Consider the following 18,022-nt stretch of genomic DNA (forward strand, 5'->3'; position numbering starts at 1 on the left):
TTCTTGTGTGTCCACAGGTACTGAATCTTTTCCTTGCCCTGCTACTCAGCTCTTTCAGCTCTGACAACCTCTCAGCTCCAGATGAGGATGGTGATTTGAATAACATCCAACTTGCTATCGCTCGCATCCACTCTGGTCTTTCTTGGCTTGCCACAAATATCATCCACCTCTTCAACCACACTTTGAACTGCAGACGGAAAAACCCTCAAGAGAACTGTAAGGCCTTCAAGCTGGTTGGGAATCACCTGGAAAGTAACGGTGGAATTTACAGACTCTATGGAGAAAAGTACATTATCCCAGAAGAGGACAGCTACATGACTAACCCAAACTTGACAATTATTGTTCCAATCGCACCCGGAGAATCGGATGTGGAGTTAATGGAGGAGGAGGATGTGTCTGAGTCATCAGAGGATGAAGACCACAAAGTAAGTTTGACACATTTTGTGTTCTGTTTATTACTCAACAAACCCCAGGAAAAACACCAACCACATTGCATTGTAGCAACAATAGGAAAACACTGGCCCATAAGCACCATCACAAAGTACAATTGGCACAGTAATACATATTTAAAAAATTAATCTAAAATACTTTATTTCTTCTTTTTTTTGTTACACACTTGGACAATATTGTTCTTACTCCACTGTTAAGGACAGAAAACCCCGCAATGGTCACTGAAATTACTTGAAACTTTGTAAAGTAACAACAAATAAAATTTTATCATAGACTTCATAATTATATTGACGGGACACGGGGCGCGGGTGGTTAATAGCGGGCCTGCATTGTTTGCATGGCCATCAAAGCTGACCGAGTGGAATCATAGACAAAATTGATTGTTGAAAATTCTTGTGAATAAATGCTTAAATCCCTGAATCCTTTATAGATATGAACGTACAGTAAAACAGTCTTGATTCTTGGTTAAAGCTAAAAAACCGTGCAGTTAGCATTTATTTTACGTAAATATGTCAAAGTAAAATGCTAGCCTGTCAATCAATGTGGCGGCCGCCAAATGTAAACAGCTTTTCCGGTGAAAATTCTTGTGAATAAATTCTTAAATCCCTGAATTCCTTATAGATATGGACGTAAAACAGTCTCGATTCTTGGTTAAAAGCAACAACAAAAAAATGCCGTGCAATTAGCATTTATTTTACGTAAATATGTACGATGCTAGTCTGTCAGTCAATATGGCGGCCGCCATATGTAAACAAAGCTTTTCCGGTGAAAAGTTTTGTGAATAAATGCTTAAATCCCTGAATTCTTTTTAGATATGGACGTAAAACAGTCTCGATTCTTGGTTAAAAGCAAAAAAAAAAACAAAAAACGTGCAGTTAGCATTTATTTTACGTAAATATCTCGAAGTATGATGCTAGTCTGTCAGTCAATGTGGCGGCCGTCACATGTAAACGAGCTTTTCCGGTGAAAATTCTTGTGAATAAAAGCTTAAATCCCGGAATTCTTTAGATATGGACGTAAAACAGTCTCGATTCTTGGTTAAAAGCAAAAAAAAAAAAAACGTGCAGGTAGCATTTATTGTACGTAAATATTACGAAGTATAATACCAATGCTGTAGCGGCTAATTTCTCCCATTGATTTTTTTTCACGTTTCAAAATTCATGCATGGTTTGAAAAATATAATAATTATCTTGAATCCTCGAACAAATCACTCCTGAGACAATCCTTCTTGTGTGTATGCGACACAGCTTTCGTACTTTTTCACATAAATCCGGCGTTGGATTGCTGCATGTGCCGCTGCGACCGACTGCGAATAAGTGATGCGGATTGTGGGATGGACCCCTACTTGCAGGCGTGGCGCACTGTAGGTTGAATCAATATCATTATGAAGTCTATGATTTTATTTAAATAATATTTTAATCCATTTCTTTAAATTTAAATATTATTGAATGTTAAACCATCAATCACTAAGATTTTATGGAAAAAGCCTGAACAAAAATGATAGTACCCATTAGAGTTGTCCGAATATCAGGCATGAAAATGGGTCAGGGGTTAAAAAGGTGAGAAAGGTGTGGAGGAAATATGTTCCGGCGTTCTGCCAAAATGTCCTCTGTCGGCGAAACGTCCTACATGTGGCGAATTTGACCATTTTAATTTTTCACATAAGGCTTAATATTCGAGCGGGGGTTTAATTAGTTGAAGGAGTTGATTTCAACCACCATTGACTCGCACTAGCTTAGCCACTCCGGACCCCTGAAACTAACAAATAACTGGCAAACTGCACAGAATTTGTTCAAATCAACTCCAACGACTAATTAAACCCCGGCTAACGCAAAGATTAAGCCTAATGTAAAAATTCTGAACTTCCCCTTTAAAATAAAGACCATTGAATATGGCCATTAAAATGTTGTCTATAAAAGTTTTAGAACAATAAAATAAACAACAAAAATGAATGAAATGAACAAGAATCCTTCAAACTATTTCATAATGGGTCCAAATTATTTTTCGAACAGATCATGTGACTACAGCACCTTAGAGACAGCCGTTTGCATTGCTTAGCCAAAACTACAGCTGAGGAGGCAAGATGGATATTTAGAATTTCTTTAAACCTAAGCTTTCAAAACTTTCAATAACAACTGAGCTTGAACCGAGGATTGAGCACGAGCAGTATCAAAAAGTCCTGGCTTTCGTGTTACCTGTTGTGCTGTAATTCCAAGTGGTGCTTGAATTGGATGCTTCTAGCGGTCGACAGTCTTTTTGAGCCAGCGCAAAGTTCGCAGCGCACGGAGATATTTTTGTCATCTTTACTGGACAAAAATGTGACGTAATGGCTGTGTTTCCAGTGTGCAAATGCAGCCATTTGTAGTATATCTCCTGCCTATTTCATTGCATCCTGGAGGGGAAGCAAGGCTGTGTTGTTTTGGCCGCAAACTCCCAGCGCTCACGGCTCACGCATCATGGTAATACACGTGACCCTTTTTTTTCCATCCTTGATTAGAAAATGTGACATGTGATGTCACTCCCATGACTACAGTATTCTTCATTCTACATACATTATGGGGCAATAACAAAATAGTAATGCACAGGCATCAAGGAAAGTAATTTTACTCAGATTACTGATTTAGAAAAATGAACGCGTTAGATTGTTCTTTACTGAAAGAAAGTAATCAGATTACAGTTACGCATTACTCACATAACGCGTTACTGACAACACTGCTTTTATAATTACCGTTAAATACACAAGCTTGACGCTACCTTAACGGGAGCTATTTTTTCACCGGACGCTCTGGCAGTGTTCAACGCAAGCTGCAACAAACGGCAGTAACTTTGTCATACCGCAAAGTATGAAAACGATTAAAACCATTACTCACCAAATTCAATATGCTGGCGAATGCATTCATCTAAAAAAAAAAAATTGGGAGTGAGACCTCACCTCATCCAGTGAACGTGAATTTGTACTTAGGACAAGATCATCTGTCGCAATTAGCGATCGTTGACGCTCTTTTTCTCCTCCCCACATACAAACTTGATTCTCTCTCAGCGGCTGTGATTAACCTCAATGAAGTTGCTCTCCTAAGTAAGCCTTGCCTATCATTCGTCTTTGTAAGTTTTTAGTAACTTTGTGTATTGAATTTGAAAGGAAAATGTGTGTTTTGTTTTTGGCGAACTTTTTCATGAAGCTAAACTGTTGAAGCGACTCACACGTGGAAAAATACGATTGTACAACGTTTTAAATGTATTCATTTGGTATATTTCAGTTACCACGATTTGAGAGATCAATAAATTGAAGAATTTACGCCTTGCGTTTGGAGTGCTTGTTTTTGGGTTTGCTGGAATAGCGTCACTGACACACGCAGCATAAACAGGGGAAGGGGTAAGCGCTGCCGCGCCAAGCCAATTCTGGCTGCATTTTCGACACATGAAAAATAACGAATACTACTGTATGACGGAAAATTTTAGTGGTTTTGTAACCGCGACGTTTTCATAGCATGGTAATCCGTGAAGGTAACTGGCACATGCCTACAAACGACCCCCCCCCTCCCCCTTAAAATTTTTCTCCTCGGATCTACACGATTCACGTAGGTCATCCTTTTTGACTTCAAAACGGCGAATTTCGCCGAAAGGTGAGAGATCTTCATGCCTGGAATATGAATTTTTAACAGATAACCGATATATGCGATCATAAACTTAACATTGTCACTAATTGTATTGTGATGCTCCATTGGAAGATTTAATAATTATAAATGTAACGATTTTCCATGGTTTTAAAATAAAATAAACATTCTGTGAAAAAAATAATAATAATAATAATAATTAACTGTGTTTATTTTCCGTAAGAAACGGGTTACTGTTAAATTTGTATCGTGATCATGATTACCGTGGCATGTTTTTTGTAGTGTTGCACAGATACTATTTTTGGCCCCGATACTGATACCAATACCTGGCTGTGCAGTATCGCCAGTAACGATACCACTTCGTTTGAAATTTATATATGTATAGACACACACACAAAGTGAATCTAGTAGAACTTTTTATTGCATACCTGGTATGGGTGACAATAGTTCAATAAACCTTTGGCTCTCAAAGGCCAAAATCGTGCTAAATTTGTTAAATTAAAACATGTATAATACCAGCTCAACAGTGATAAAGTAAAAATACAATGAATGAACTGAATAAACTTTTTTAAACCCTGAGTATTGGCTCTCAAATGCCAAAAGTGCAACTTTCATGAAATTATAAGTAATAATAATTGACCACAGCATCATGTCTCTTTATTAGCCTCCCTCTTTGTGCACCAGCAGCAACATACACTTAGCCACTTAGCTTAGCTTACTTCTACAGCACTTTTGAATAGGCTTGCCACCAGTCCTTTGAAATTAGGAATCGTTCCGAATTGGGAATTAAAAGTTGCGTTCCGTATTATAATAATAAAAATAATAATACATTTTATTTCTAGAGCGCTTCTCAAGCCACACAAAGACACTTTGTATTGAACCAATACAGAATTTATATAAGTAGATACATTTCTATACATTTTAAGAGTTTGGGGATGTCCCTTTTTTTCGTCGCCTGGACGGCTTTGGGCGGGTGGGGGGAGTCCCTTATTTCTATTTCTGAAAGGTGGCAAGCTTACTTTGGAAACAAGTGTCAAATTACTGCGGCATTTCTTTCAGTAAAAGACAATAAAAGTAAAGTAGACGTAGTGAACTGACCAGAGATTGTTGCTCCGGTCCAGCCCTTCCTCTGGATCGCAGTTCTGCTGTTGCAGCCTCAAACTTTTTGTGTTCGTTCACATTTTTCATCTTCAAATGTTTTATCAGGTTCGAGGTATTGAAACGGGCCGTTTAACTCCACCTCTCGAAACTTTCAGGCCACAAATCTTGCATGCAGGTATTGTACTCGACGGAAATTATAAACTTAAATATGTCTAGACCGCACATATATTTTACACTCGTAGTGTTTTTCCTACATTTGAAAAAGCTGCCTCGGCATTGGTTGAGAGCGGCTATTGGTCAGCATTGGTCTAGAGCAGGCCAATAGCGATAGCTGCTTGGCATGCAAAGTGATCACATGTCATCACACAACACAGAGACGGGGGGAGCGTCAGGAGGAAAAAAGGCGACGGTCAAATGTTAGAATACTGGACCGGTAAATGGTATTGGCGCCCTCTTTGTTGGTACTCGCCAATACCGTTACCACAATTTCGACCCACCCCTGCCGATATTGGTATCGGTATCGGTGCATCTTTAGTTTTTTGGTCCTCTTTCTTTGGAATTGGCAAGTGGCCGGACACCAAATCCAGACCCCGGTTTTCAAATTAGGGATGGCTGGTCTAGACTAAAACAGTTCTAACTTTTGGCTCACCTTTCTGAGCAGCGTTTACGTATGTAACCATTGAACCATCATTGAAGAATCCACACAATACAATATGAATTTGGTAGTTTTGAGCAGTAATTTGTAATCTTTAATCACTGCATGCAAAAACGAGCTTTTATGATGCTTTTCTTCACTTCTGCATCTCGTAATACCATTCAACAGGCAATGGATCATGTTGACAGCTAGAGAGGGGGTAGGGATGGACATTAGCATGGGAATGCATAATCTGTTAATCTGTAGCGCAGACAAAGTGAATTATGATGAAAACTATTGTGCCACTTGGAAAATCTAAATAAATTCTCGATTTCTTTTTTTCTACCTTAAATGCACAAATGTATGAAAACATGTACAGCACGTATAATAGGTGTCATTCATATTTCAGTCAATTGTGCAGACTCTCCAAGAGTTAAACCTAAATTCATATATATCAGGGGTACCCAAGTCCGGTCCTCGAGAGCCCCTATCCAGCTTGTTTTCCATGTTTCCCTCCTTTAACACGCCTGAATCAAAATATCAGCTCATCAGCAAGCTTTGCAGGAGCCCGACAACGATCCTCATAATTTGATTCAGGTGTTTTGGAGGAGGGAGACATGGAAAACAAGCTGGATAGGGGCTCTCAAAGACCGGACTTGGGCACCCCTGATATACATGAAATGCTGATGAATCAATTTTCCCTGAAGTGGGGGCATCAATACAATATTGAACATAATGTCACCAAATGTTTACAAGTCCTCTTTGCTATAATTGTCCTATGATCACATTTCTCATAATATAAAACACTTTTTAAAAATTCTAGTTGTGCAAAATGACTTCAAACTTTTTTGTGTTGGAGCATTCTATCTACCATAGTCAAATGACTATCATTGGAGTTTACAGTCATTCAAAGTAGAACATATAACATTTATTAATAAAACAATTTACAATGCCAGTTCCAATGAGGTTGGGTCGTTGCGTTAAACAGATTAAAAAAAACAATACATTGATTTGCAAAATACTTTTAAGCCATATTTGATTCAATGCACTATGAGGACATGATAATGAATATTCACACTTTTCAAAATAATTAATAACTTAATTTTATGGCTGTCAAACGTTTCAAAAGGGTTGGGACATCACCTTTTCTTTAAACAACAATTGTCACAGGAGGGGGGCATGGAGGACCCAAATGCAGGGAAACAAGGAGGCAAAAACGCAAAACCAAGGCAGGGTGGTGGAAAACTTAAAAATACTTTAATGATAATTAAGAAAAACACAAAGTAAAAACAAAAGGGCTGGGATCAAAAGGCAAGGTTCAAACAAAACTTAGGTGTACAATAGACTTCACGATCAGTTGACGAGACAGCTCCTACAGACATTGCGCCATGGCTTCCCTTAGGGGGCCGGGCCAGGGAGAGCGTCGTGGCAGCTTTCACCACGATAAACACACGCTGCCTTCTAACGCCAGATATAGGTGGAAACAGGACGAAAGTTTTAGTGCATACAAGCAGGCAAGAGAGCCTCAAAATTGATTTAGTCGAAGATTCAAGGTAATTATTATATAGAATAGCACCATGCATGCACTTTGAAACGTTGTGGGAAAAAAATGAAATCAATGGAAAAAATTAGCATTACTTTAGCTTGAAATATTTATGTAAAATGAATGATAACTGCCCAGTTTTTTGCTTTTAACCAAGCATCTAAACTGTTTTATGTTCATATCTACATATACATATACAGTATACAAATTCCGGGATTTACGCATTTATTTACACCAATTTTTAACTTAAAAAGCTCTTTGTTTTGTGACGGGAGTCATGTTGGATTTTGTATCCATACACAAAGGGGTAACTTTACATTCAAATAATCAGGTAATTTTCGGCCAACTGCCCATTTTTTTTAGGGGGGCAGAAAAACTAGTAATTTAGACATTTCTGCATCCGTACAAAAAAAAAAATTCGGCTTTTACTTGTTTAATATAACATTTCAAACTAAAAACGAAAGGCAGATAGCAGGCAACTAGTGACAAGGCAACTAGTGACGAGGCAATAGTGACGTCGGAATTCAACCTAAATAAGTTGTGATTGTATATGGAAAAAAAAAATGAAGATGATTCTGCATGCTCTCCTTAAGTATTAAGTTTCTGATCTGAAAATTGAGTGCTTTATTAGCTGTTGATAACTTATACCCAAATTGCACACAAAAAAAAAAAAGTAGCTATTTCGGGCAAAAAGGTATATGATATGTTAAATATTGCTATTTTTCCTGAAAATATAGGTGATTATCTCTGCATTTGGTGATTTTTGTGCATCTAGCATAAAATCTGAGAATGTTTTAGCCATTTTAAGTTTTGTTATATATATTTTTTTAAAAATAATTAATCAGGATTTATTAGGGGACGACTGAATTTTTTGATGCCGCTGCTCATGAAGACTCATATATGTGAGGTGCCTGTTTTGGCTTTAGGTCGTTAGCAGCTTTGGTTTTGAATATATTAGAATTTTAGGTTTTTGAAAATAGGCTCCCTACAGAGCGGCACATGCCCCATTTCCTGTCAACTGATAATAAAGTTTATGAGAGTACTAACAACAACAAAAAAACAGGAATCATAACTTACTTGGGCAAGTTTCAACACTAGGGCAATGACCCAACAAGAACAGACAGCACATGGGGAACTTTAAATACAGACATGCGGTAGCGAGACAATGAGACACAGGTCGTTGATACAAGAGGCAGTGGATTGGTAAAACACAAGGAGCAGGTCACAACAGGTGAAATCAATGGGCAATCATATGGACAACTAATACAAGGGCACAAACTGAACAGAACTTAACTCAAGCCATGACATTAGGGGTGTAACCAGTGTTGTTAATAACGGCGTTACAATATAACGGCGTTACTAACGGCGTTATTTTTTTTCAGTAATGAGTAATCTAATTAATTACTTTTCTCATCTTGGCAACGCCGTTACCGTTACTGAGGCGGGAAAGGCGTGCGTTACTATGCGTTACTAAGTTGGTTGAATAAAAAAAAGTCTGAGAGAAACGGACTCACGGGGACGAGAGCAGAGCAGGGAGGTGTGGGGAAGACGCCGTTGCAACCGCGATGCTAAGTGGCTCCAATAATACCTGACTGCAGCCATAGCCGACAAACTACGCCCACATGACACGGTAGATATCATATTATAGAACTAGATGCAAATGATAGACACTGCTGCACTGCCAACATGTTTTAAGGACTACATGCGTTTGTAAACAGCCGCCATCTTAAAGCAGTAGACCTCTCAGGAAGGCCCTGATGTAGAGATCCTTCCTAGCGAACCTAAGTAATTTTTTTAAATCTAAAATGCTCCTAAATCGGCAAAATCTTAACTTAAATCTATCTTTAAATGATGAAACAGTTTTAAAACTTACACATGTTTAAAGTAGACAGAAGGGAACTAATGCAATAACGGGAGAAATTTTAACAACTTTAACGATTGATTCACAACTTTAAATGACTTCCACACATAGCAAAGGTTACTAGCTAGTTATCGCAATACCCTTGTGTCTAGTTAAGTGGAGGGTAAAGAATTGGGCTAGGGCCAATTGTCCCCCAAACACTTTAAGCTTCACATTGTGTGACCTGTGTGTGTGTGTTTTTTTTTTTTTTGAGAAAGAAAAAAACATATCACTAGTTACTTTGCCAAGTAACTAATTACTCTTACATTCAGGTAACTGAGTTACTAACGCAATTACTTTTTGGGAGAAGTAATTTGTAACTGTAATTAATTACTTTTTTAAAGTAAAATTAACAAGACTGCATGGCACTAAATGCGTTAGTAGACAGCCGCCATCTTAAAGCAGTAGACTTTTTAGGACGGCTCTGTTGTAGAGAACCTTCCTAGCGAACCTAAGTAACTTTTTATTTTTAAAAAAAATCTTTTTATATAAATACTTCTAAATCGGCAAAATCTTGACTTGAATCTATCTTTAAATGATGAAACAGTTTTAAAAGGGAACAAATGCAATAATGGGAGCAATTTTAACAACTTTTTACAGTTGATTCAGGGTAAAGGGTAAATTAGGGTAAAGAATTGGGCTCGGGCCAATTGTACCAAAAACCTTCACAAAAAACTTCACATAGTGTGGCCAATGTTTTTTTTTTTTTTTTTTTTTTGAGGGAAAAAAAAAAAAAGTAATTATCACCAATTACTTTGCCAAGTAACTAATTACTCTTACATTCAGGTAATTGAGTTACTAACGCAATTACTTTTTGGGAGAAGTAATTTGTAACTATAATTAATTACTTTTTTTCAGTAAGATTAACAACACTGGGTGTAACGGTACACAAAAATCTCGGTTCGGTACGTACCTCGGTTTTGAGGTCACGGTTCGGTTCATTTTCGGTACAGTAACAAAACAAAATGCAAAATATAAATGTGCTAGTTGTTTATTACACACTTTTGTGCTTTCAACAAGAGGAACATTAGCCTATACAAAGCTAGAATTTTGCTCAAAAAGTAGTGGGTATTTAAAGATAATCCAACAACAATTTGCCTTTCAGACCCTGCGTATTGGTCAGCTTTCTTTCTGAAAGAAAGACGAAAAAAGAAGTCCTGTGCTAAAGAGAAAAACAATCCCAATGACAAAGATTTTAACATGTATTTTACAAATGAAATGCCTCAATGAAACATTTTTTTTTCTTAAGAACGGTTTTCAAAAGCTTTATTTGTGGATTTTCTCAAGTTAAAGCGCCACACAGAAATTAATATATGTAATTGTGTAAGCAGGATGTGTATATTATTCTTATTATTTAATTACAGGTGTTTTAGCTCATTTCAATTTATTTTATTTAAATGGGCTATTATCTATTTTATTATGTGTGTTACGTGCCAAAGACGGCTCGCGAAGGGCGTAACATAAAACAAGCCACATAAATGTACGAGTGGACACAAATTTATTTACACAACAATCAAACTCGCAATGAATATGTACAGAATGCCGACGAAGCGTGACTTCAGGGTAAGCCCAGGCCAAAACAACAAACAAAAGGAACTACACTTAAACCCCACCCGCTAACTAAACCCTGATTATGTAAAAGGAACAAAGAAAAGACAGCTTCTAACCTAACTTCCTACTCTATACAAGACAGGAGAAAACAGGTTGAACAGAAATGGCGACTTACCCTTACTTGCTTCAGTGCTCTTATTTACAGTGGTGAACAAAAACGATCCAATAATGAACAAACACAAAAAAAGACCTCACCGAAAAAAGCGGGAGTGTATCAAGTGTATCAAAGTAGCGGTCAAATGCAAACAAGAGTGAGTGGCGAGCAAATAGCTTGCGAGGAGGACCGCGGCAGAATGCTATCAAATGCGACCTCATAGAGCGTTGACAGCGGCAGGTTTAAGAAGCTTGGCGCCTTTTCCCGTGGCCAATCAGCGGTGGTGACGTTGTCGGTCCGTCCTGCGTCGATCAGCTGTCGTCACAGTGGGAGGGGAAGCAGCCAGCTGGTGGAGGCGACGATCAGCTGACTGGAAGAATCTCATAAAATTAACTATTAAACGGCCAGGGCCGTCACAATGTGTTTATATTTTACAAATGTGATGTAGTATTCATTTATATTGTATATTTTATGTTGTATAACTTTAGTTCCTATGTGAATATTAGTTCCTACTTGTTTTGTTGTGGTAGGAGGGTTTTGTATTGAACACGGGGCCGTGTTGGTTATTATTATAGCAGAGAAGACAGCAGTAGATCAACAAAGACAAGTCAACTGTGCCCCGATCTACCACTCAGGAGATCTGATGGACTCAAAAAGTAGGTTATGATTGCATATTAGTTTGAAAATTGACTGGATTCAGCGTATTTTTAGACGACTGACTTCTGGTCTGCCCGATCCTAGCTACCGGTAGTAGTATTGACGCAGGAGGGCGCGTCTCGCGTCAAATAATAAACTCTGGCGTTCTTTTTGGTGCGTCGTGTTGAGCCGCTTCTGGGACGCGTCAGAACTGCTACTGGTGTGCATTGGCTGATTGACTTTAACGCCCACTGCGTTCTCGCGGCGGCCACGTTGTCACGCCGTTGACGTTTCTGGGTTGTACTGTCCTACCGTGTCGGTCCTAATTATAGTAGAGAAGACGGAGTAAATATAATCTACACAAAGAAACTGTAACCCGATCGACTCACAGCCTCGAAAAGTAAGGGTTATATTACGTCAGAAACTCGTTCGGTACGCGTCCGTTCCGAACCGAGCACAACGTACCGAAACGGTTCAATACTATTATACGTACTGTTACACCCTTACATGACATCAATAAATGTTTGGGAACTGAGGACACTAATTGTTGAGGATTTGCAGATGGATTTCTTTCTCATTCTTGCTTCATGTATTCCTTCAACTTTTTGACAGTCAAGTGAAATTTTACACTCCATAATGCACCACACATTTTCAATGGGAGACAGGTCTGAACTGCAGGCAAGCCAGTCTAGTACCAGCACGCTTTTATTACAAAGCCACGCTGTTATTACATATGCATAATGTACTTTGTTAGTGTCTTGCTTGAATAAGCGGGGGCATCCTTGAAAAAGATTTTGCTTGGGAGCTTCTCCCAAAACCTGTATGTACCTTTCAGTATTAATGGTGCCTTCACAGAAGTGTAAATTACTAAATTACAAGTGCCATTAGTACAAACACTGCCTAATTGCTGCCAAAGGGGTGCGGGGGTGCAAAATATTAATGGTAATGGTTCACTTACTTATTTTTCTCTCATAGTTTGCATACTATCCTCATTAAAATATGAAAACTTATCAATGTTTGGGTGGTTTTAGTTAAAGCAGACACTGTTTTTTCATCTGTGTGATTTTGAAAAAGATCTGATTTTATGCAGAAATGTGAGAAATTCCAAAAGGTTTAGATACTTTTTCATACCACTGTATGTGTGTGTATATATATATATATGTATATGTGTGTGTGTGTGTATGTTTATACAGGTATGGGGTTTTTTTGTATTCTCGCCTCGTTTTATATTTTAGAATTTGTGTATGTACAGTATATTATACATTCTTTTTATGATATTATTGTCAGTGCAAACATTTTGCAATCTCTTTGTGATCCATGGCCTGTTAGTATGACTTTCTCCTAGACTGGAGAGTGTTCATATCACATCTAATTAGTTTAGGGCTTTAATAAGTCTGGAAAACAACAACCAAAAATTCAACTGGTCAATTGGGTTTCAGGGTGTTCAAAATGTAACCATCTGTTCTTATTATTTCAGTCAGGAGTAAGAGAAAGAGAAGCCTTTAAAATAGTGGTCTCCAAACTATTCCACATAGGGTTGCAGTGGTGTGTTAAACCATCTGTACTCGAGGAACAAAAATCAGAACCCACAGCGGCCCTTGAGGACCTGCTTGGAGACCTCTGCTTTAAAACAGGCGTACCCTGTTGCAACTGTATCCAGTTCATTTAATATTCCCATGTGTGCCTCACATAATCTTCTGTCTAGATCATGAGGATGACCATTCCAGACCTTTTTATAGGATAGAGACTGACCTCTATCCCACAAATTATGTAAATATGCTTTGCTTTTACAACAAAGTCAAATCTTATCAAAACAGTATTAAGGTATAAAGGAGATTGAAAGGGCATGCATGTAGGTGAGCTTGGTACAATGCATGACACAGTGGGTCAATAATCCTTGCATATTATGCATTACTAACAGTCTTTTTTTTAGTATTTGGGTATGTGGAAGCTTCTTTAATAAAATCGTAATTGATACATGTACTTTAAGGACACAAATAAGACATTTTCACACCACAAAGAATAGGTCGACGGCATTCTAATAATAAAAGTTCTACGGTCAAATGACAGATGTGATCAAGAATTACAGCCCCATTTTTCACATTTTGGTTTAATGCACATCATTCATGCATTCTTTGCATCTTATGCAAATGCCATATACGACTTTTTTTTAACCATGTCTACGGAATGCGGGAAGGCACTCAGTTTTTTATGGCGCAAGCCATTACCTGCTCATTTAAACAGAAACTTAACAACGAGCAAATACCTTAAGTTGTGAATGGATGATATGGGAAGGATACAATTTAGCAGAGGTGGGTAAAGTAGAAAAAAATGGTACTCAAGTAAGTGTTGCGTTACTTCGAAATAATATTACTAGAACTGTCCGATAATATTAGCCTATAAAAGCGTTTAAAATAATATCGACTTCCACCAGATTACACTTAGGAGTGGGAACCTCAGGGCACCTCACGATACAATACGATTCGCGATACAAGGCTCACGACGATTATCTCACGATATCACGATCAGTGTTGTTAATCTTACTGAAAAAAAGTAATTAATTATAGTTACAAGTTACTTCTCCCAAAAAGTAATTGCGTTAGTAACTCAATTACCTGAATGTAAGAGTAATTAGTTACTTGGCAAAGTAATTGGTGATAATTACTTTTTTTTTTTTTCCTCAAAAAAAAAAAAAAAAAAAAAAAAAAAAACATTGGCCACACTATGTGAAGTTTTTTTGTGAAGGTTTTTGTTACAATTGGCCCGAGCCCAATTCTTTACCCTAATTTACCATTTACCCTGAATCAACTGGTAAAAGTTGTTAAAATTGCTCCCATTATTGCATTAGTTCCCTTCTCTCTACTTTCGACATATGAAAGTTTTAAAACTGTTTCATCATTTAAAGATAGATTCAAGTCAAGATTTTGCCGATTTAGAAGTATTTTAGATAAAAAGTTACTTAGGTTCGCTAGGAAGGTTTTCTACAACAGAGCCGTCCTAAAATGTCTACTGCTTTAAGATGGCGGCTGTCTACTAACGCATTTAGTGCCATGTCTGTCATTTTGCATCTAGTTATATCTATATATATCTATATACAGTACATGTGATATCTACCATGTCTACCATATCTACCATAACATGCGGGCGTAGTTTGTAAGCTATCGGCTACAACATGTATTATTGGAGCTACCTAGCATCGCGTTTGCTCGGCGTCACAACTTTCTTGCCTCCTCCCAACTCCTGCTCTGCTCTGTCGTCTCGGTGAGTCCGTCTCCCTCAGACTTTTTGACCAATATAGTAACGCATTGTAACGCATGCCTTTCCGTCCTCAGTAACGGTAACGGCGTTGCCAAGATGAGAAAAGTAATTAATTAGATTACTCACTACTGAAAAAAATAACGCCGTTAGTAACGCCGTTATATTGTAACGCCGTTATTAACAACACTGATCACGATACAGCGATTATCGATATATTGGTCAGAAATTTGATACAGGATATTCTACGATACAACTGTTGAAATGTAAAAAAAAAAAAAAAAGATGTTTCAAAATAGCAAAAATACTGTTTATTAAACAGTGACACCTTTTCAGTGCAACATTGCTGTAAAATATAAATCTACTGCAAATTGTGTACCTGCACATACAGTGGGGAGAACAAGTATTTGACACGCTTCCAATGGCAGTGTATCAAATACTTGTTCTCCCCACTGTATAGAGGAAACAAACCACAACCACTGATATTTCTTTAAGAGATCATGATGAATGGCACCCTTAATTTCTTTAAAGTTTTAAATCCTTTGAAAAAATTTTAACAGTGCTGTAGGTGTCAGTCATCAGTGGAGCTTGGAGTGGGGAATGATAAAATTGGTGGGTCTTTTATTCGTATATGACCTTTGTTGCCAAAAGCATTGGTTTGAGCACTATCTGCTTCAGCATTTGAGATGTCGGCCTCAGTCAGTCACATTTTTCCTCACCTTATAAAACAACAATTTTTTTTTTTTTTTTAAATTAGCTACTTAATAGCTTTTGAGTTGAAATCCTGATTTTTTTTTTTTTTTTGTGTTGGAAGTATTGAGTGAATTAAAAAAATATGAATTGAATGTATAGAAATTAAAAATGCAATAATTACCCATTTTTAATATGTAGGCTACATTAATTATCATGCACATCACCTTATATATCTTGGAAGCTATTCAAACCTTTTTTATGGCTTATTGTATCAAAATGGCAGTAATAACAGTTTGTGTCGTAAACTAGATGGACAGTGGTTCTCAAATAATATCAAATAAATCAGTAAATTCATGTAGGGTTGTTTGATATTCATTTTCATCCAGTTTAGGGTGCTGGTTTATTTTATATCATTCAACACCAAATGTCATCAAAATAATGTATGTAAATCAAAAAATCAATTACAAGTACACTGCAAAACTTTCTTACCTCAACTTCTCAAGTGATGAAAGCAAAGCAGTGAAGAAATCCGTGTCCACTTCGTCACTAGCTGACAGTGAACCTTATTTTTGTTAGACAATTCTTGCATACAGCAAAGTAATGTTCACCTTACTTCTTTTCTTGTTAGTGTAAAATGTAAAGTGTGTCCACATGTGTGATTTGTAGCAATATTATTCTCACTTTTCTTCCACCGTTCTCACGAAGCTTTTTTATTTTTTTCAACGCGCTTGGAGCTTCCTCTCTTCTTCTCTAGACGACTTGTGCGCACTTTACCTTCAACGCCACACTCTCACCCTAGTGGACCACCAAGGAATTGCTCAACAAACATTGAGCAGTTTGCAGCATCCAATGGCCAATATGTCAAATAAAAGTATCGATACTTGGCGGGAGCATATCGATAACCGATCGTGTTGCAAAATATCGCGATATATCGCTGTATGGTAAATGGTAAATGGTGTTATACTTATCAAGATATTGTCACACTCTTAATTACAATGTTATTCGTAGAACCGTATTAGATCACACGCACACACACAAAATTTGAAAAGGAAGAGGTGATCCAATTTGGGGGTCAAAGGTCACAGAGCCAAATTGAATTTGGATGCTTAGGCAGAGGTCTGCACTCTCTAGCCCCTTTCAGACTTACACCCCGGTAAATTTCCGTGTAAGGCGAAGCCGGAGTTACCCGTGTCATGGCTTTCACACATGGGGAAATGTCCCAAGAATAACTCAGGTTGTACGTGTGAAAGTGCCTTGATTTATTCCAGGTTAGCGTCTCAGCGCTCTCTGTGCGGGTAAGGGCGGCTGGCGTGATTTTATAAACCGTCGTTATAACTCATCGTAAATTACGTCGTTTTTGGTTGGCATCGGCTGTCACATTCTGTTGGGCAGATCGTGTTTTGTTACAGAGCCGGTTGTGGGAGTGTTCCCAATGTCGTACCTGCAGCCAATTCAAACTTATCAAGACTGTATTTAAGCCCATGCGATCCAAGAGAAGGGTGCGGAGATATTAACTGGCTGGGCGCCATTCGACACCTTGTACTCTTGAATTTCGTGCATTTCCTAGCTTGTTCGTCTGCTGTCCTTGTTTTAAAATCCTTTACGTTGTTCCAGAGGTTGCGCTAGACATTTTCGTTGTCTGTCATTTTGACTGACAGGGTCATAAAAATCCGGTCATAATCTATTTTTACCCGTCACTTAAATTTTTAAAATGATAATGATGACATATTCAATAGTATTTAGTTTTCATTCATTTTTAATTAATATTGTAACGCTTGCTTGGCGGCGAAAAATTAGACACGGAAGTCGTGGTATTTTTCGCCCTCTTTTTACTCTGCTTACTGCCAACAACACCAACAAAACAACAACTCCGGCCCCAAAGAAAAAGAGGCAACTATATAGACCCCAATCACCAACGTCACACAATGATCTTTAATTGTGGCTGTCAGCCCAAAATCTTCTAAATATATATTAAATGCATCTTACCAGATATAAAATGACTACTACATAGTCTGTGGTGATCGTTTGGTGCCCAGATTTCTTGTCGAATTACAGCAGTCCATCTCGCTCTCCTCTTCGGGTCTCTCAGAATACGGTAGAACTTCAAGTCTCTCCGTCTATCTTCTCTGTTACTGCAACCAACCGCCACACACGCCTTCACCATTTTGATTATTAATGTTAACGAGCAGAAAAACACGCCGTAATAGGTGGCATGTACGTAGCGGTAATGTGTAAACACGACGAGCTGACACACAATATGGCGGCTCCAGTCAGGGGGGGCGGAGTTCTGACGTCATGTGATTGGGGTCTATACACAGGCGGCAATCTAGTCCACCAACTGGATGACGCGCTGGCACACCGGGTGCACCAATAAGAACCTCTCGTTGTCAATCACGGTGCCGACGCCAGACCCCGGTGACACTACAATATTCTGACAGAATAGCCAACGACGTCATGCATTAAGAGAGACAATAGCTAATTAATATGCTCA

The 18,022-nt window shown here is 38.1% G+C and overlaps 1 protein-coding gene across 2 annotated transcripts in view; it reads left to right on the forward strand.

The window, feature by feature from the left end:
- The window catches only part of LOC130929588 (sodium channel protein type 4 subunit alpha B-like), a 110,434-nt gene that overhangs the window by 66,584 nt on the left and 25,828 nt on the right, over nucleotides 1-18,022 (forward strand). For both annotated transcript variants that reach the window (XM_057856864.1, XM_057856865.1), the window contains exon 17: nucleotides 18-425. In XM_057856864.1, coding sequence (XP_057712847.1) covers nucleotides 18-425 — 408 coding nt within the window. The remainder of the gene's footprint in view (nucleotides 1-17; nucleotides 426-18,022) is intronic.

This window comes from Corythoichthys intestinalis, chromosome 14 (genome assembly GCF_030265065.1).
Source record: "Corythoichthys intestinalis isolate RoL2023-P3 chromosome 14, ASM3026506v1, whole genome shotgun sequence".
NCBI lineage: Eukaryota > Metazoa > Chordata > Actinopteri > Syngnathiformes > Syngnathidae > Corythoichthys > Corythoichthys intestinalis.